The 21,578-nt window shown below is 42.5% G+C and overlaps 1 protein-coding gene and 1 long non-coding RNA gene across 2 annotated transcripts in view; one reads left to right on the top strand and one right to left on the bottom strand.

Annotated features, from left to right (window-relative positions):
* Positions 1–21,578, top strand: part of LOC116973618 (dystonin-like) — a 523,324-nt gene that overhangs the window by 352,998 nt on the left and 148,748 nt on the right. Inside the window, 5 exon segments of the mRNA XM_033021855.1 lie at positions 1,364–1,490; positions 2,656–2,709; positions 4,990–5,225; positions 7,986–8,115; positions 16,270–16,469. Coding sequence (XP_032877746.1) covers positions 1,364–1,490; positions 2,656–2,709; positions 4,990–5,225; positions 7,986–8,115; positions 16,270–16,469 — 747 coding nt within the window.
* Positions 11,766–15,712, bottom strand: LOC116973620. Its single transcript, XR_004412092.1, has 3 exons — positions 15,598–15,712; positions 12,167–12,171; positions 11,766–11,776 (listed from the first exon to the last, which is right to left on the bottom strand). It is a non-coding gene; the product is annotated as an uncharacterized LOC116973620 (long non-coding RNA).

The following is a 21,578-nucleotide window of genomic DNA, read 5'->3' as shown; positions in this document are numbered from 1 at the left end:
TTCCTCAGTGCAAATGGTGTCTCTCCATCAATCCAATCATTTCATAGCAGGCTTGAAAGCTTTTGCCTGTAACACCAAAATGTCCCAGACGTGTTGCCGAACTAAATTTGACATCAAGCCAACGATGGGGTTTAATGAGCATGGTAAAGTTGAGGGCATTGGTGGAGATATTTAGAGAGGCTTTCCAGAACTGATGGGCTGGACAAGTCAAGGCACATCTACCAGTGGAAGGATAATCATCAGTGCTCAAGGGGCCCAAGGAAGGAATCCTACCCTATGGACCACTGGAAAATTGCCGTGACCTTTCGAGAGTATTGTGGTCGCAGTCCATCCTTTTGGAAATGATTAACTATTTAATGGTGGAGTTGAGATGTTTCCATATGTGCTTTTCAAGCAATGTAGCTGAGCTACAGCCCAGTTGATCGTGATGCTGGACCTTGCTGGATCTTGCTTCAGGAGCTGGTGATTTTAATACACAATGAAAATCACTTCCAAAAAGTTCATGGGAATTCAATCATGTATCACACCAAATAGGATCCTCAATGCACTGGATCCTTTGTGGAATCTTATGTGGCGATATCTCCAGAAAAGGTATGAGCATAGACACAATGCACTAAAGAGCATTCGAGCATTTGAAGATTCAAGGGAAGGTTTCCAGTTTCCAAAGGATGTCTTAAATGGTTTCCTATATAATGATGCAATATACAACATCATTTTATTCATGGTCTGTATTTCCTATCATAGATCACTTAGAAACATTGCAGGAAAAGCTAGCTCCCGAGTGTTAGTTATTAATCATCTTGTTAGCTGTATGAAGCAACTGATTTAATTCTTCAATACTCATCTTCATAGAAACATAGAAATTAGGTGCAGGAGTAGGCCATTCGGCCCTTCGAGCCTGCACCGCCATTCAATATGATCATGGCTGATCATCCAACTCAGTATCCCGTACCTGCCTTCTCTCCATACCCTCTGATCCCCTTAGCCACAAGGGCCACATCTAACTCCCTCTTAAATATAGCCAATGAACTGGCCTCGACTACCCTCTGTGGCAGAGAGTTCCAGAGATTCACCACTCTCTGTGTGAAAAAAGTTCTTCTCATCTCGGTTTTAAAGGATTTCCCCCTTATCCTTAAGCTGTGAACCCTTGTCCTGGACTTCCCCAACATCGGGAGCAATCTTCCTGCATCTAGCCTGTCCAACCCCTTAAGAATTTTGTAAGTTTCTATAAGATCCCCTCTCAATCTCCTAAATTCTCAATCTCATAAAAGAGCATCAGTGATTCAGGATCTCCTTTCTCACTTTTTTTGCACATGAAGATTTGTGCCTCTTAAAAAAGCAGGTAATGTTGTCTTTTATTTAGGTCATGTGTGATGAATGGACAGCAAAGGCTTCTGAGGTCCAGGAAGTTAATCGGAAAGGATCAGCTTTATGTCACCAGATCAATGTGCTGATTTCTCCAGTCGTTTCAAGACCAGCATTCAAATCAGGTAAAGGACTGAATACTGGATGCCTATTTTAAAACTCCCTAATCCTTATTTAATGCCCTAACACTGCTTGTTAGATTGATGACTGGGATGACGGTGTTGTGAATTTTCTACCTTTTCATTTGTTTACCAGTTCAGCAGGTGACTAAATGTGGTGGAATGCCAGCAATGCGCAATATGTTGGGAATGGATTTTCCACATGTCCGCTTATAATAGATTTATCTGAATGTCTTCAATTTGTATTATCTCCAGTTACACTGATGACCCACCATCTGACAGTCAATAAACCTACATTTTTAAATCAATTAACTCTCTAGCCAAGCATCGCAGGAGTTCTACAGTGCAACACCGATATTAAACCAATCTTGTTTTGAGTTTTGAGTTTTAATTTCACGGATTTGTGACTAAATGAGCTGCTTCAGTTCAAATGAAAAGAAGTGTTGACTTTAATTAAATGTAAGAAGATCATCACTTTACCAGTAATACCCTATAATTTAGCATAAAATATGAAAACTTAATTTATCACAGTGTGCATGAATGTTTTTAGTTCTGCTTCTTTTTTTTTTTGCCTTCCTGTTTAACGATGATGTCTCCGTGGAAGGAGTGCCCATAAGATCTGTGGGAATTCATGTGCACATTTGTGGAATTCATTGCCACAGATGCCGGAGGAGGCCAAGTCATTGGGTATATTTAAGGTGGACATTGACCGATCCTTGATTAGTAAGGGTGTCAAAGGTTTACGCGGAGAAGGGAGGGGAATGGGATTGAGAGGAAATGATAGATCAGTCATAATTGAATGACTGTAGTAGACCGATGGGCCAAATGGCCTAATTCTGCTGTTTAAGAAGGAACTGCAGATGCTGGAAAATCGAAGGTTGACAAAATGCTGGAAAAACTCAGCGGGTGCAGCAGCATCTATGGAGCGAAGGAAATAGGCAACGTTTCGGGCCGAACCCCTTCTTCAGACTCTAGGCCTAATTCTGCTGCCTTGAACTTATGAAGATCTGTGCAAGGATGTTTGCTCATGTTACTGTGTAATGGGAAGATGTACCAGGATGATATATCGACCGTTGATCTTCCTTTTTCTCAGGAGCTATTAACATTTTTACTCTGTGTTCCCTGCAACTCAAGTAATGGAAATCCTTCACCTCAATGTATTGTTCTGCAGGTCCACAGGTGGTGAATGGTGGGGGTGAAGTCTCTGATGTCTGTGATTCAAAAGGTGAGGAGACCATTTTTCAAGTTGAATAACGTGAGCATAGCCTAGTCTTGTAACACAACAAAGTACAGCCAATCTCAGTTAATTTGGAACGTTTGGGACTTTGGTGATGCTGGACAAGAGTAGTGGACGCTTCTCCTATAAAAATTACACTCTTAATTGGCTTGCGTTAAGAATTTATACAATAGAATGATACATCTTCCTGTGAAGCTTGTAGTTTTCAAGGAAGTGCAGCAACCGGGGCAGTTGTGTATGAAAGAGAGTGCGGAAAGCAGGGTGCATTGTGTTACTGAAACATTCCTTGTGGCACAGAACAACAGACAGCCAACCATGCCATCTCTGGGTGCCCGCTCTACCACCCACCAAATGGAGCTCAGGGCCTGGCAGACATTGACGCAGGGACAACAGCCTGGCTGCTCAACACCCGGCTTGAGATCTAACTATTCCTTTGGTTTATGTTTCATTTGCAAGAAGAACAAGTCCTTGTGGCAGGTTAGATTACATTCTGAGTGTTGGATTCTAGTTAACATTCTTGATAGATTGTTAGCTAATGTTGTTTGTGTCAGGTTCGATAATGTTCAGTGGTGGATTAGTTAGCTTTTTTTTGCGGCAGGTTAGTTAATGTTAGTGGCGTAATAGTTAGCTTCTTTAATGGCGGATTAGTTCACATTCAAATGATTATATCGCGTTGGCATGGTGGAAAGTGTGTTGCTAAATTAGCCGTGGAGCTTTTATGGGGCCTTATTAAGTTGTTCTCACACCCCTGGAGTGATGGTTGACTGGTCAGTTTTGGAGGACAGTCAAGTCAAGTGAGTTTATTGTCATGTGTCCCAGATAGGACAATGACATTCATGCTTTGCTTCAGCACACAGAACATAGTAGGCATTTAATTTATGGAATGGAAATATCCATTCAACCATTAATGTCCATTAAAGTCAACATGTCATCTTACTGAAGTCTCACCTCACAAAATTATTCCTCACACTTCTTTGTCCAGTGATCATCCAACCTCGTGGTGCTCTGCTCCCACACTCTCCCCACTAGGGTTGCCCAACCGCATGATGGTAAACTCCCACAATCTCCCCATACGTCGTCAATCTTGGGACGTCCAGCCCCCACATTCTCCCAATGGTTGTTCAATTTTGTAAAGCCCCATCATAATCTTTTCTAAATTTCGTGGGTTGAAGTGAAAAATTGCTCAGGGGATTGGAGGTCCCTCCCATATGCATAGTCAAGCTGAAATCTCTTTTTACAGCCAGCTGGCGAGGCCATCATTTAAAATAGGGCAACTCACACAATACATCTCTGGCCCAGTACTCCCACTGCAGCTAGAACACAGATTATTGTGCAAAGTTTCCGCAGCTCTGCAGCAATAATTTTCTGACTCTGGCTGACTTGCAGAAGATACAAGCAGTATCATCAGAGCCAGGAGTCGGTGGTGTTCCGTTGTACTTCCTTGCTGGAGGATGTTGTGTGTGAGTTATAGATTCATGAAACTTTGCAGCATGGACACAGGCCCTTGGGCCAACCTTGGCCATGCCGATCAATGCGACCTATTGGGCTTTTCCCATTTCTTTGCATTTGGCCCAGAGCCATCTAAACCCTTCCCATCAATAGAGCTAGATAGGGCTCGTAAAGATAGCGGAGTCAGGGGATAATGGGAGAAGGCAGGAACGGGGTACTGATTGTGGATGATCAGCCATGATCACATTGAATGGCGGTGCTGGCTCGAAGGGCCGAATGGCCTATTCCTGCACCTATTGTCTATTGTCTGTTGTCAATAGTGTGGGATGAAGGAGCTATCTTACATTCACCAATAAAAGGGAAATATTGATTCTATTTGATTTCCTCCTTTTTCTATGGAATGTTGTTAACCACACCATGTTTTATGATTAGAGTCAACTCAGGCCTGTTTCAAGTGTTAAAACTCTGATTTTAGAAGTTGGATAATGTACCTCTAGTGTGGAACGATAGAACAGAAACTGTAACGTCAGCAAAGGGCAGTTCCAAAATTCAGTATCAGATTATAGATTGCTTTCAGATTGGACAAAGTAAATCTTGGAAACTCCAAGGGGCCAATTTAGACAGATATACAACTTAGCTGTAGAAATGGACAAATACAGTTGACTTTCCAATTTGTGGTGAGTTGCAAAGCAATGAAATTCTAAAATGTAAAGTTTGTTGTATTTACATAAACTTCCCATCTGATTTTTAAGTTAATCTATCTCCTTTGCTGCAAAAAAAAAGCTTGTCAATGAGTTGAAGAATTTTTCCTCACTACAGAGGTGAGTGCCATCCAGAAAGATGTTGCAGATGTAAGTTATCGGTATGAAGAGGTGGGAGCCTCGCTGAAGAGGACGGAGAGCCAGCTGGATTCCATGCTGGCTCAGAGGCAACACACCCAGGAGGAAGCCTTGGTGATCAGAGAGTGGCTGGAGTCAATGGATAAGAGAGCTGCAGGCTGGGATACGGTGCCAACAGAGAATGAAGCTATAAAGGAACAAATTGAGCAACACAAGGTGTGCACTGATCCTGATTGTTATGTCTAGTTAAATGTGTCAAGGAGTGACAAACTTCATTTATTAATTAAATTATGTCTAATCTCCCCATTTATGTTGTTCAAAAGTCTTTACTTCAAGCTGCAGTGAAGATAAAATAGAGAAACAAGGAACTGCAGATGCTGGTTTACCAAGAAAAGACACAACATGCTGGAGTAACAGCTGGTCAGGCGGCATCCCTTGGATACAGTCTAAAACGTCACTTATCCATGCACTCCGTGGATGTTGCCTGACCCGCTGTTACTCCCGCAATTTGTGTCTTTCCTGAAGTTAAGTTGTGATGGATAAGTTTAACTTTGATATGTCGATTATATTAAAGATAGCTTTATATGAGTAGTATACCAGACGATAGGAATGATTCAAGAACTATTTTCTATGAAGCCATTTTTTTTGTTCGTGACCAGTCTCTCTCTGCAGAGAGTAATACAATGGACGTGGCAAAGGGGAAGAGGATCATTGCTGTACACTTACATTCACACTGAAATCTGCCACCTATTTATGCTTTGAACAAAATCTGACAGCATCACGCTCCCTCACTACTTCAATGTAAAGCCAACATTTTCTGTCTAAGTTTCAGAAGTGAGGTTAGAATCTGCAACCTGCAGACTCTGAGATAAGATGCTACCACTTGACCACAGCTGATACCTACGTACTGTTTAGTAGTACTGGTGATTTGAAATGACTTTATTAAAGGTACAAACTACCATTGTCCATATAATCTAACATGAACTCTCCCCGCAACAAGGGGAGAATGGTGCAATTTTTTTTTTATCCTTCAATTTCACTCTTAATGAACCACCTTGTGAGCTACTTTACAGTATACTTTCAAAATCTGCTTACTATGTGTAAAGTGTTAATTATCCCATTTCATGCAGCTGGACTGAGGTCAAATAACAAAGCTTCCCAATGTATTCAATGTCATTCCAATATTCCTGTAGAAACTCAACAGTCAGTACAAATTTAAACACTGAACACAAAATCCCTTTTAAAGGTACAAGCCTGTGAATTACCAGTGTGAGTGTGTTGTGAAATCACATTTAGCGCAGAGTGGATCCATTTCCAGTCAGGGTGCTGAGTGGGGGCAGTGCTGACTCTGGAGAGCAGTGATTCAATTACCTGCAACTGAACACAGTCACACAGCTGAAAAAAGCCCCAACCCGAAAAGCATCCTGTCCATGGCTGTGTTGGGCTCCATATCTGAGGAAGGATCTGCTGGCGTTGGAGAGGGTCCAGAGGAGGTTTACGAGAATGATCCCAGGAATGATTGGGTTAACATATGATGAGTGTTAGACAACACTGCGCCTGTACTCGCTGGAGTTTAGAAGGATGACAGGGGGGTGGGGTAGGCGGCTCATTAAAACGTAACAAATATTGAGGATTGTGGATGTGGATAGGATGATTCCATGGGGGAGTCTGGGACAAGCCTCAGAATAAAAGGACGTACCTTTAGAGGAGATGAGGAAGAATTTGTTTGGTCAGAGGGTGATGAATCTGTGAACTTTGTTGCCAGATACATCTGAGGAGGCCAAGTCAATGGATATTTTTAAGGCGGAGATTGTCAGATTCTTGATTAGTAAGGGTGTCGGGGGGTAATGGGGAGAAGATAAGAGAATGGGGTCGAGAGGGAAAGATAGGAGCCGTAAAGAATGATTTGCAAAAGGGAACTGGATATTTGGAATTTGCAGGGCTATAAGAAGAGAGCGGGTGAAGTGGGGCAAATTGGGTAGCTCCTCAAAGATTGTCTGAATGACCTCTTTCAGTACAATAAGCGACAATCCCAAAGTCAAGCGCTGCTACTTTTTCATGGTGTAACAAAAAGTAATCAGAAGAACAGAGACTACACTGCGTGTTTCTACGGTTGCATACCTGCAAACGGACAGGCAAGAAAAGACCATCAAACCCATTCAAAATGAACTGCGTATGTCTTCAGCAACAGGAGAACACAGGCATCAAAAACATAAACCCAACAGTAGCTGCAGAAAAATCCCATCGTCCCATATTATGAAGAGTGTATTCAAACCCATCATTGTGCATGAGGCGTTCCCCAGGTGCAAGGACTAATTTTATTGAAAGGTGCAACTCCTTGCAGGCTTTGGAAAAAGCCCAACAGATGTTGCGCCTGGACACAAAATGCTGGAGTAAAGATGTTGTGCCTGATAGGAAAGAGATTCTGGTCTGTGTCAGCAGATGTACAGGGTAAATAATTGTGTCCAATGGTCAGGGGATTGAAGTGGAGACTGAGATGAGAGTGTTGAGTTACTCCAGACCAGCACGTATATTTTGTGTTTGTTCTCTAACGTCTGGCTTCTTTCACATAGGGGTTGCTTTTCGGTCCAATAAATTACATCACTGCGACTAAACTATTTAAAGTTAAGATATTTCTTATACTACTGACTAACTATGGAATGTTTAAAAAATAGAAGAAACTAATATATTTTTCAGCTTTCAATAATGTATGAAAGTAGTTGGGCAATTGGAAAATGATGGAGAACAACCAGTAAGTCTTCCAGTATTTTGCCCATCAGGGTTTTTGTGGTGCTACAGTATAATTAATAGTTATATTTGTGATTGTTTTGCTTATTACCCTGTCCTTTCCTAATGTTTAGGATATGTGTCCCTTTCAACAGATATTACATTTCAAGAGTTGATTCAAAATGCCTGATCAAGGCATCGTTTTCTGCATTTAACTCTTAACATTTTTCTTGTGCTTCCTTGCTCCAGGTGCACGAAGCTGAATTGAAACAAAACACAGATAGGGTTGAACAGGTGAAAGAGAAGTTGACTTTGCTACTGCAAGAAAACCCAGACTCGCCTGAAGCGGGGAAATGGAGACAGACGCTGGATTATATAAGTAATCTTTCACTTGTCTATCTTATGAATGCATAGTAGTAACAAAACTTCAATATTGCCACTATCATTTTGAACATGTTGATCAAGCCAGCTCTCAGTCTTTGAGAGTCAAGGGAACGTCAGTCAGGTTTATGCAATTTGTTCTCATAACACAGGTGTAACTCATTTGGCCGGTTGTCTATAAACCAGCTGGAAAAGAGCTATCCAAACTACTTTCACTTTTTACTGCTCTTGGTTCATAGTTCAGTAATTTCTGGCACAACAAACACTCATCCAAGTATTGTGTTTTTAGCCTCAACCACTTTTTCAACAACAAAATCCAATCCCTTACCTCTTGTCGAGTGCATGAAAATGCTTTCCCAAATCCAAATAATAACAATTGTGATAAATCTTTGCCCCCGACCTTTCTCAAGTGAGATGGGTTCTTACCCAAGCTAGGCCTCCTGTAATTTCAGATACCTCAGTTACATTTCCCCGCAGTCTCCTTTATTCAAGTGAATACAATTCCAGTTTAGTGGGTCTGTCCGCAGATTATGCTCGACTTGCTAAGAATATCCAGCCCTTTCTATTTTAATTTCAGATCTGCGTTTTTTTTAATAGATTTTCATTTAAATAGAGGGATACCTGATGCAGACTGTGAATGCACAAAACATTGAACCAATACCTCACGGGGATTTACTTTTTATGTCTCTTTAATATGTTAATATGTTTTAAGGTATGTATTTTTGTGACATATGAAAGGAAGGTAGATTAAAAGATTTTTACTTGGGACCATCAGGCTCAGCCTCAGAACATTCTAAAATGTTTGACAGCCCAACGAGAGATAACACCCTTACTTTGAGTTAACATGGAAACAGGAAAACAGAGATCTAAGTACAACAGTAATCATTGAGCTCTATATACTGTACAGTGAAAGGAACCAAATCTGATGATGAAGCGCGATTTGAAAGTTACTGAAATGCACGAAACTTATTAAATCACAGAACGGACCTTCTGCGAATACGCTGACCTCCCTGTCCGGTTAACCCACAAACCGGTGTGTCCTTATTAAAAATGCAGCTTTGATGAGATTGGTTGAATGTAACTTCATTATTCCATCAATAAGCATTTTTAATTTTAGCCCTGTGCTAAATCATTCCCTTGTCCCTCCATTGAAAACGACAGTCGCTTAGATAGATATTCCCGATGCAACGTCAAGGAACAGCAAATGTGCGACTTGACACATGAAGCAATTGACTTTAGGAATGAGCCATGAAATGAGTAGAACATAAATGGGAACTGGGTAGCATAGTGCTCATTAATATGGAAAGATTTTCTTTGCAGGGCAGTGGATGAATAGTTGGTATTGAAGCCCGACATGGCTTCCGCATCATCTGTGTTGTTCTCATTGAGCTGTACTCACAAAGCATTTCTTGTTTGTGTTCACTTTTTACAAAGTCTGCTCTCCCATTCATTTGTTGGAAAGGTTGCGTAACCAATACATCAGCTTGTAACCCAGTCTGAGACTCCTGCAGTATCAGTGTTGAAATACAGAGGCAAGTCTCTCTGAGCTTCCTTCCAACCACTTACAGATTTCTCCCCTCTTTCCCTCCGACTGCAAATCACAGTCATACAGCAGAGAAACAGCCTCTTTAGCCCAATTCATCCATGTCAACCACAATGTCCCATCTAAGCTCGCCCCTCAATCTCATTACTATCCAAGCACCTGTCTAAATGTATTTTAAATGTTGTTATTCTACCTGCCCCAACTATTTTCTATGGCAGCTCATTCCAGGTTTGACTTAGGGCAAGATAGGGCAGCACAATGGTGCAGCGGTGGAGTTACTGCCTTATGGCACCAGAGACCCAGGTATGATCCTGACCCAGGTATGACCCAGGGTGCTGTCTGTACCGAATTTGTATGTTTTCCCTGTGACCGCATGGGTTTTCTACAGGTGCTCTGGTTTCCTCCCACAGGTTTGTAGGTTAATTGGCCCTAGTGTGCAGGATAGAACGAGTGTATGGGTGATCACTGGTCGGCATGGGCTTGGTGGGTCGAAGGGCCTGTCTCCATGGTTTATCTCTAAAGTCTAAAGACATCCCATCTCCTTCTTTCCTTTATCCCTTTCTCTCTTACAGAGCACGCCTGAAGTATTGTATATGTTGGTCTATATACCTAAGGTAGAGTGGAGTGAGTGGAGGGAAAGTGCACCAGGCTGGATCTTGGATGGCAGGTCTGGTGAAGGAGGAAGTGTTGAGCAGGCAAGGCGTCTAGTCTCGAGAGTTTAGAAGAATTGAGTGGTGTCCTCATGAATCCTTAGAGGACTAAAATCCATTGAGGACTCTGGCCCAGATGTGGCGAGGGGGCGTGGGATGGGGTATTCCATGTTGCTAGGTATTTCTCACTGGTGTGAGGAGAGTCACAGTCTCAGCACTGAGATGAGATATTTCTTCCCTCAGAGGCTGGCGAATCTTTGGAATTCCTTTCAAGGCTGATGTGGAGTCTCGGTCGCTGAGATCATTCAAAACAGAGATCAATGGATTTCTGGAATTTGGGAGAATTGAGGGATGTGGGAATAGGGCTGATAAATGGGTAGAAGATGGTCCACTGAATGCTGGAGCAGGCTGAATGGCCATGCACCTTTTACACATATTCCCAGGTACTGCCACTTGCTGTACTGTTCTCCTTATGTTTTCCCTTTCTACCAAAGCTCCTCTCCCCCGCTAACTTGCATCCACACCCACTTGCCTCTCCCCATTCTGCTTGCCCCCACCAAGTCACCACTTGTACTTACCTCCTCTTCCCATCCCTTACCATTTATTTCTTCTTTCTCCTGCTTTTCCTCCTCCTCTTGCTTATCCCTACTCCTTCACCTTGCCTGCCCCAGCTTCTACTTGCCTCCTCTCTCTCCCTCCCCGGTTTGCCCTCTCTCTTCACTGCCCCTCTGCCCCAATGCTTGCTCTCCCATCCCATTTGCTTCCCATCTCCCCCCCACTGTTTGTGCTCCATCGCTTGCATTCTCCCCACCGTTCCCCACTCTGTTGTAGTTTAGAGATACAGCATGGAAACAGGCCCTTCAGCCCACCCAGTGACCATCGATCACCCGTTCAATGTTATCCCACTCCCAGCATGCTAGGGGCAAATTGCAGAAGACAATTAACCTATAAAACCACACGTCTTTGGGATGTGGGAGGGAAACGGAGCTCCTGGGGGAAACCTACACAGTCACAGGGAAAAGCAGCAAACTGCACAGACAACAGCCGAGGTCAGGACTGAACCCGGGTCTCTGGTGCTGTGAGGCAGGGGCTCTAACAGCTGCGCCACTGTCCCACCCTGTTACCATTTCCCATTTTCCCCATCCTCTCTAATTCCCCATTCTCAGCCTATCTTGATTTCCCCTCTTACATAGAAACATAGAAAATAGGTGCAGGAGTAGGCCATTCGGCCCTTCGAGCCTGCACCGCAATTCAATATGATAATGGCTGATCATCCAACTCAGTATCCCGTACCTGCCTTCTCTCCATGTCCCCTGATCCCCTTAGCCACAAGGGCCACATCTAACTTCCTCTTAAATATAGCGAATGAACTGGCCTCAACTACATTCTGTGGCAGAGAATTCCAGAAATTCACCGCTCTCTGTGTGAAAAATGTTTTTACTCATCTCAGTCCTAAAAGATTTCCCCTTTATCCTTAAACTGTGATCCCTTGTTCTGGACTTCCCCAACATCGGGAACAATCTTCCTGCATCGAGCCTGTCCAACCCCTTAAGAATTTTGTAAGTTTCTATAAGATCCCCCCCCAATCTTCTAAATTCTAGCGAGTACAAGCCGAGTCTATCCCTCATGTCCCCTCCCTCTCCTGATCACCTTCTCTCTTCCCCGTCAGCATTTTACATTCTCTCTTCCCTTTGCCTTTTGCTCACACTGTCTCCATGCTTATTTACCTGCACGATCAATTTTTTAAATGCCTCAGATTCAGACAGTAGAAAATAAACAAATCTCAACTCTGCAGACACATGTTAGAATGATAAGATTTGGTGCAGATTATAATTTGCATCCTACTTCTGTTTAACAAGGCCTTAAATTGAGTGAATTTGTTTGTTTCTTCACCTGAAAAATCACCATTATCATCATTGTTGTCAAGCACTCGAGCATTTCCAGCTCTTCTTGTGTTTTATACATTTAACTTTTTAAAATTAAATTTTCTTATTATTACATGTAACTTTTATCTAATCCAACTGTCCTTTTGCATCCTTGCCCCAGCTCCCCATAAAGAAAAAGCAAACTCTAATGTAACCATATAACATATAACCATATAACAATGACAGCACGGAAACAGGCCATCTCGGCCCTTCTAGTCCGTGCCGAACACTTATTCTCACCTAGTCCCATCTACCTGCACTCAGACCATAAACCTCCATTCCTTTCCCATCCATATACCTATCCATATTTTTAAATGATAAAATTGAACCTGCTTCCACCACTTCCACTGGAAGCTCATTCCACACAGCTACCACTCTCTGAGTAAAGAAGTTTCCCCTCATGTTACCCCTAAACTTCTGTCCCTTAATTCTCAAATCATGTCCTCTTGTTTGAATCATCCATACTCTCAATGGGAGAAGCTTATCCACGTCAACTCTGTCTATCCCTCTCAACGTTTTAAAGACCTCTATCAAGTCCCCCCTTAATGTATCTTTTATTTGTGCACATTACTTAAGCTCATTTATTTAACCAAATTATTTTGGCAGTCATACAAAGGTTCATCAAAAAAATTGCGGTGTAGAATTCAGTGATTCATATCTATCATAGAGTGAGCAAACAGAATTTCACAAGCGCACATATGTATAATTGATATGGGAAAACTTCACTTGGAGAGACGTCTCTTCTAAATAGTCCATAAAGTTATTGTCTGTATATTAGACTGATGAGATCAGGCAAGTTAGTCATGCACGGTGTGATGAAATCACTGACTGAGTCAGCTCCTTTTATAAGTCGTGGGCAAGAGAACTTTATTTTATGGGTAAAGTCGCTCACTGCTTGGACACCTGTATGTCAGCACATGCTGGTTGCTGTTGTTTAAACATGCCTGTTGCTACATCAGCTCTGAAACGTTAGTGCCCAATTTCTGACATTGGACTAAATATTTATAGATGTAATAATCTCAAACTGTCACCATCTGCTTCGAGGACGTTGAAAGCTTTTGTTCCCGTTTGATCTCCTGTCGAAGCTTATAAATCGGTGTGGTTTAAAGCTCGCATTGTATTCTGTGGCGAGGGATCCCACTTTCTGCTACAAGTCAGTTGTTCAAGAACCTGAAGGTTAATAGTGTCTGAAAGTAATGCAGCTTTCTTGCTTTGATGCCGGCAGTTCACGCCAAGTTACGCGCTGGGCTATGAATGCCGCCTTTGCCAGCAACACCCAGATCCCGAGAAAATGAAGTGGAGAGAAAAGTCAGTGCCAGGAATTAGATAACAGGCCGTTATTTCAAAACTGTTGGCTAGTTATACTCCTGTTAGAGGGAATTCTTCGCTTCATATCTGGTTTACTCAGAGTTGGGGGAGTGGTAGAGTTGCTGCCTTAAAGCACCAGAAACCTGGGTTAGATCCTGACTGTGGGTGCTGTCTGGACGGCATTTGTACGTTCTCTCTGTGATTGCATGGGTTTTCCCGGGTTTGGTTTAGTTTATTTTAGTTTTTCACACATTCTGTAAATTGTCCCTCGTGTGCAAAATAGAACTAGTGTATGGGTGATCGCTGATGGGTGTGGCCGTGGTCGGCCTAAGCAAAGATCCTATAGCAAGCAAGATAGATCACTCGACCAAAAATATGTAGTACGGTCATGGGCAGATTCATGGGTAATTTTCGGCTCCATTTCCGTAACCGGCTTCCGTCTCCGCACCAAAGATCCCATAGCAGAGCAAAGATACTAGTGCGGAGATGGAAGCCGGTTACGGAAACATCCTCGTAAAAATAGAAATTCTTTGGTAAAAATCTTCTCCTCATTTTCAGAATTACAATTTATTAACACAAACTATCCTCCCGCAATGTTGATTACACTGCGAGTCGGGTCAGGTCGGGTCGGGTTATTGAAATGGATAAAATAAAGGCCCACGTTCCGCTCCATTGCGTACTACACGTCAGCCCATTGCATTTAGCAGGAGTGGTCTAACTTACTGCGCTATAGGATCTTTGGGCCTAAGGGCCTGTTTCCACACTGTATCTCTAAAACTAAAACTTATTTTCATTCTATTGAATGGAAATTGGCTGATCATTAAACCAATTTCTGGCACATTTTTCCCACTGCTGGATAATTCTGGATGAAAAGTGCGGGTACTTTTTGTATCCATGCCCTTATAAACGTATTGGTATTGGGTAAATAATGGGTACCCATTCCATGGGGATACCATGGTGATCTGAATGACCAGAATGACCAGAATAGGTAAAACTGGATATTATTGAATAATATTGTTTTCCCATTCATGTTAAATTGATGAAGCAAATATGTTACACAAAACGTCTCCTCTTTCTGGAGGTCCCAGTGAAACCACACAGATTAAAATACATCCCTTAACTTATCTTATCTTTCCAATTATCCCTTTGTAACCATACCTGATCCCTCTTTCTCTGCATGTACATTACACGTGCTGTGTGTCAGTGTGTTCTCAATTCTTCCTTGCTTTTTCTTGTTGCTTGTGCACCTTTTGTACACTCATTTTCTGCATGTAATGCTTTCCCTGCTCAATCCGTGTGCCTGAACTTCTCTATTCCACATTCCTCCTGCATATTCTGTGCTCATTCTCCGCATGCTCTGTTGCACTCACCGCCTCCCTCCCTCCCCCCACATCATTAATATGGTGGAACCACTCAATTCCTTCATCATAGTGCTTGCAGATCCTTCTTCTGAACGTGTAGATGTACTGCCATATTCCCCCTGCCCCTTTCTTTTCTGTTTTACTCCATAACCTCCTCTTAGTCCCACCAACTTGCCTGCCTCTGCTCTTACTTGCCTCCCTTCTCCCCACCTTGCCTGCTTCTGCTTGCCCCTTACCCTTACCCGTTCATGCTTGTCACCTCATCCCACCCTCTGATTTGCCCCTTTCTCATTCCCCAGTTTATGGTGCATCAGTACAGTTATGGATGAGCCCTATTTTTTAAACCAGGCTCGGGGAGTTTTGTATTGAACTAACTGGCTCTGGAACAAATCCTGTTTAAATTAAATTCACGTCTTTCTTGGTTCAAGTGCCTTTGGCGATTTCCTCCCACTATTGCAGCAGCATCTCCTATTTCCCAAGTTCACTCGCTCCAAGGCTTGTTTAGTTTAGTTTAGTTTATTGTCATGTGTACCGAGCTACAGTGAACAGCTTTTTGTTGCGTGCTAACCAGTCAGAGGAAAGACCAGACAGGACTGCAATCAAGCCGCCCACAGTGTACAAATACAGGATAAAGGCAATAATGTTTAGTGCAAGGTAAAGACCAGTAAAGTCCGATTAACAATAGTCTGAGACGCTCCAATGAGGTATATAGTAGGTCAGGACCCGCTCTCTAGTTGAGGTAGGATGGTTCAGTTGCCTGATAGCAGCTTGAAAGAAACTGTCCCTGTATCTGGAGGTATGTGTTTTCACACTTTTATCCCTCTTGCCAAATGGGAGAGGGGAGAGGAAGAAGTGACCAGGGTGAGACTGATTATGCTGGTAGCCTTGCCGAGGAAGCGCAAAAAGTATGAATCCTGGTTTCATCGGACGCTCTGAGCAAGGCCAAGTGTTGATCTCTGTCTGTTTTGGTTGTGGAGAGAGTGTCTCTGATGACATTGGCATAACAACAAACTTGCTTCACAACTGGGTTGTATGGGGTACCAGTGCTTAAACAGGCCACGTGGCTCAAAGTGTCCACATTGACAGTTATGCTCTGTTCAAGCCACCTCTTGCCTTTGTGTGTAGGAAGGAACTGCAGATGCAGGTTTATACCAAATACAGACACAAAGTGCTGGAGTTACTGCAGCTGGGACCCGCTGAGTTACTCAATAATTTTGTGCTATCTCCTCTTTCTTGCCTTTCCTCATCAAACTCTTTGCAAGTGGAGCAATGATCCATTGAAGGGCAAGATGCTGTTTTGAAGACGTTTAGTTTTGTTAGTGATGAAAAGTCGTCATTGCACATTCTCGTTCTTGTCCACTCTAGATTCAAAGTGGAAGCAGGTCAGCCAGTCGGCCAGCGAGCGGCAACAGAAGCTGCAGGAGTCGTCTGGGTTCCTCACGCAATTTGAAACGGCTGAGGTGCAACTGAGTCAGTGGCTCATTGAGAAGGAACTGATGATGAATGTGTTGGGGCCACTCTCCATTGATCCTCATATGTTGAACAACCAGAAACAACAAGTTCAGGTAAGGGGTACCATTATTCATCGGCACTAACAACCATTAGTCACTCCTTATTTATTGGGATGAATACTTTCATTGAAATTGGAGAACTTGAGTTTTATGGATGTGGAAACCGGGAATGCTTTGACTGAAATGGTGGAAGAGGATCCCGTAGTGATGTTTAAAGGGACGTTTAATGAGTATTTGAAAAGAGGGGTGGAATTTACAAGGCTTTGATGAAAGAGTAAGAGAATGGAACTGATTAGACCACATTAGTTCAAGACTGCTGTGCTGTGAGATTCAAACCTTTGCAGCCATTGGTAATATGAGTTGTCTGAGAACATACCAGCCCGCAGAAAAACCCAGCGATATCAATATTGATGTCCCTAATAACCCTTGTATTCCCCCTCTCTCTGTCCCTCCCCCACCCGAGTGGTACTGCTAGTTTCACTGTTTGCATCCCATCATTAACACCTCTCCCACAGACAACAATGAGCCATTGTGGGCTCGAACAGAGCATTGTGGTCATCAGTGCCAGCTCTGATTTGTGACGTGCCTTTTCATACCTCTAGTTTCCCTCTTCCCTGCCTGAAGAAGGGTCTCAACCCGAAACGTCATCTATTCTTTTTCTCTAGAGATGCTGCCTGGACCCGCTGAGTTATTCCAGCATTTTGTGTCTCCGGTATAAACCAGCATCTGCAGTTCATTCCTACACAGCAGCAAAACCAGGCCAGTCGAGCCTCCTCCACCATTTGATAAACTCACACAGCCAATCTAAATGTGACTGCAGTTACACATTCCAGTATACCCACATTAATCTTTCTTTAGCAAGCGATCACCCCGTACATTAGCACTAACTACACACAGGAGGCAATTTACAATTTTTACAGAAGCCAATTAACTTACAAGCCTGTATGTCTTTAGAGTGTGAGAGGAAACCAGAGCAGCTGGAGAAAGCCCACAAAGTCACAGGGAGAGCGTACAAGCTCGTTACACGCAGCACCCGTAGTCAGGATCGAACATGGGACTCTAGTGCTGTAAGGCAGCAACTCTACCGCTGCACCACTGTGCTGCTCCATGTTCTCCAGAGATGCAACCTGACCCGTTGAGTCACCCCAGCACTTTGTGTTCCCTCAAGTCACGACTAGTTGAGCTTATGTCATTAGCATAAGTACAATGAAAATCACCCTCTCCTAAAGCCCAGCAGATACAAACCTAGCCTGACCTTTCCTCAATGGCAACATGCCCATTCCACATATTAGTCTCAAAGATATTCTCTGAACTGCTTTCAAACTTTAACATCCTGCTTTAAAGAAGGAGACCCATACTCTACAGAGCACTCCAGATGTGGCCTCAAAAATGCCCGGTATAGCTGAAGCGTAACGAAATGTGTAGGAAAGAACTGCAGATGCTCGTTTAAACCGAAGATAACACATAAAGCTGGAGTAACAAAAAGTCTAAAAAAGGGTCTCAACCCGAAAAGTCACCCATTCCTTCCCTCCAGAGATGCTGCCCGTCCCGCTGAGTTACTCCAGCTTTTTGTGTCTATCTTAGCTGAAGCATAACCTCCCTACCTTTGTGTTCAATTCTCCCAGGAATAAGCAATAACATTGTGTTCATGTTACTACTAACTTGCTCTACCTGTTGTATTAGCCTTTTTGTGAATCAAGCACAAGGTTCACCTAGATCCCCCTGCATCTGGGAGTTCTGCAATCTCTCACCGTTTACATAGTATGCACCTTGTTTAATTTTCCTAACAAAATGAACAATTTGACATCTTCACACGTTATTCACCATTTGCCAGCATTTTGCCCACTCAATCAATGTATCCATATCCTCTTGTAGTTTCCTTATATTCTTTTCATAACATGCTTTCCTATCTATCTTTGTGTCAGCAGCAAATTTAGCAACTAACCTCCATCCAAGTCATTTCTATAAATTGTAAAATGTTGAACCCCTGCACTGACCTTTACGGCACTCCACTTAAAACTTGCCAACCAAAACGACTTATTTTTACTCTCCCTCTGTTTTCTATTAGCTAGTCAATCTTTCATCTACGACAGTATGTTACCTCCTACACCATGAGCAGTTATTTTCCTAATTCGCCTTTGTTACAGCCCTCGTCAAGTACCTCTAGAAATATATTACAGTCCCTTTTATCCACAGGATACGTTACTTCATCAAAAGACTCCTATAAATTGGTCAGACATGACAAGTTGTCCTAACAAACAGTTCGGGTTTGTCTGCCTTGATGCTTGGAGAGTTGTGGGTTTACTTTAATCATACATGATTTTCCTTTCATGAAACCATGTTGATTTTGCCTGTTGACCTTGGACTTTTCTAAACGGCTTGCTATAAGTTCATAAGTTAGTTATAGGAGCAGAATTAGGCCATTTGGCCCATCAAGTCTATTCCACCATTCAATCATGGCTGATCTATCTTTCCCTCTCCACCCCATTTTCCTACCTTCTTCCCATAACCCCTGACACCATTACTAATCATATCTCCATTCTCTTTCTAATCACATCTCTATAACACCTCTTTTCATATTTTCCCGATGACAAACATTAGTTTCTTGCTTTCTATAACATATAACATATAACATATAACATATAACATATAATGATTACAGCACGGAAACAGGCCATCTCGACCCCTCTAGTCCGTGCCGAACACATAGTCTCCCCTAGTCCCATATACCTGCGCTCAGACCATAACCCTCCATTCCTTTCCCATCCATATAACTATCCAATTTATTTTTAAATGATAAAAACGAACCTGCCTCCACCACCTTCACTGGAAGCTCATTCCACACAGCTACCACTCTCTGCGTAAAGAAGTTCCCCCTCATGTTACCCCTAAACTTCAGTCCCTTAATTCTCAAGTCATGTCCCCTTGTTTGAATCTTCCCTACTCTCAGTGGGAAAAGCTTTTCCACGTCAACTCTGTCTATCCCTCTCATCATTTTAAAAACCTCTATCAAGTCCCCCCTTAACCTTCTGCGCTCCAAAGAATAAAGCCCTAACTTGTTCAACCTTTCTCTGTAACTTAGTTGCTGAAACCCAGGCAACATTCTAGTAAATCTCCTCTGTACTCTCTCTATTTTGTTGACATCCTTCCTAAAATTAGGCGACCAAAATTGTACACCATACTCCAGAATTGGCCTCACCAATGCCTTGTACAATTTTAACATTACATCCCAACTTCTATACTCAATGCTCTGATTTGTAAAGGCCAGCACACCAAAAGCTTTCTTTACCACCCTATCTACATGAGATTCCACTTTCATGGAACTGTGCACAGTTATTCCCAGATCCCTCTGTTCACCTACATTCTTCAATTCCCTACCATTTACCATGTACGTCCTATTTTGATTTGTCCTGCCAAGATGTAGCACCTCACACTTATCAGCATTAAACTCCATCTGCCATCTTTCAGCCCACTCTTCCAACTGGCATAAATCTCTCTGTAGACTTTGAAACTCTTCTTCATTACCCGCAACCCCACCTATCTTAGTATCATCTGCATACTTACTAATCCAATTTACCACACCATCGTCCAGATCATTGATGTACATGACAAACAACAGTGGACCCAACACAGATCCCTGTGGCACCCCACTCGTCACTGGCCTCCAACCTGACAAACAACCATCCACCATTACTCTCTGGCATCTCCCATTCAGCCACTGTTGAATCCATCTTGCTACTCCACCATTAATACCCAACCATTGAACCTTCTTAACTAACCTTCCATGAGGAACCTTGTCAAAGGCCTTACTGAAGTCCATATACACAACATCCACTGCTTTACCCTCATCAATTTCCCGAGTAACATCTTCAAAAAATTCAAGAAGATTAGTTAAACATGACCTTCCAGGCACAAATCCATGTTGACTGTTCCTAATCAGACCCTGTTTATCCAGATGCTTATATATATTATCTCTAAGTATTCTTTCCATTAATTTGCCCACCACTGACGTCAAACTAATAGGTCTATAATTGCTAGGTTTACTCTTAGACCCCTTTTTAAACAATGGAACAACATGCGCAGTACGCCAATCCTCCGGCACTATTCCCGTTTCTAATGACATTTGAAATATTTCTGCCATAGACCCTGCTATTTCTACACTAACTTCCCTCAATGTCCTAGGGAATATCCTGTCCGGACCTGGAGACTTATCCACTTTTATATTTCTCAAAAGTGTCAGTACTTCCTCTTCTTTGATCCTCATAGTTTCCATAGCTACTCTACTTGTTTCCCTTACCTCACATAATTCAATATCCTTTTCCTTGGTGAATACCGAAGAAAAGAAACTGTTCAATATCTCCCCCATCTCTTTTGGCTCTGCAGATAGTTGGCCACTCTGACTCTCTAATGGACCAATTTTATCCCTAGTTATCCTTTTGCTATTAATATAGCGGTAGAAACCCTTCGGATTTACTTTTACCTTACTTGCCAAAGCAACCTCATATCTTCTTTTAGCTTTTCTAATTTCTTTCTTAAGATTCTTTTTACATTCTTTATACTCCTCAAGCACCTCATTTACTCCATGCTGCCTATAACTATTGTAGATATCCCTCTTTTTCCGAACCAAGTGTCCAATTTCCCTTGAAAACCATGGCTCTTTACAATTTTTACGATTTCCTTTCAACCGAACAGGGACATAAAGATTCTGTACTCTTAAAATTTCACCTTTGAATGTACTCCATTTCTCTTCCACATCTTTCCCATAAAACAAACTGTCCCAATTTACTCCTTTTAAATCCTTTCGCATCTCCTCAAAGTTAGCCTTTCTCCAATCAAAAATCTCAACCCTAGGTCCAGTTTTGTCCCTCTCCATAATTATATTGAAACTAATGGTATTGTGATCACTGGACCCGAACTGTTCCCCAACGCATACCTCTGCCACCTGACCCATCTCATTTCCTAACAGGAGGTCCAGTACCGCCCCTTCTCTAGTAGGTACTTCTATGTATTGTTGCAAAAAACTATCCTGCACACATTTTACAAACTCCAACCCATCCAGCCCATTTACAGAATGTGTTTCCCAGTCTATGTGTGGAAAATTGAAATCTCCCACAATCACTACCTTGTGCTTACTACTAATATCTGCAATCTCCTTACATATTT

This window comes from Amblyraja radiata, chromosome 5 (genome assembly GCF_010909765.2).
Source record: "Amblyraja radiata isolate CabotCenter1 chromosome 5, sAmbRad1.1.pri, whole genome shotgun sequence".
Lineage (NCBI taxonomy): Eukaryota > Metazoa > Chordata > Chondrichthyes > Rajiformes > Rajidae > Amblyraja > Amblyraja radiata.
The sequence above is the reverse complement of the archived record's forward strand: the minus strand, read 5'-3'. Positions and strand labels throughout refer to the sequence as shown.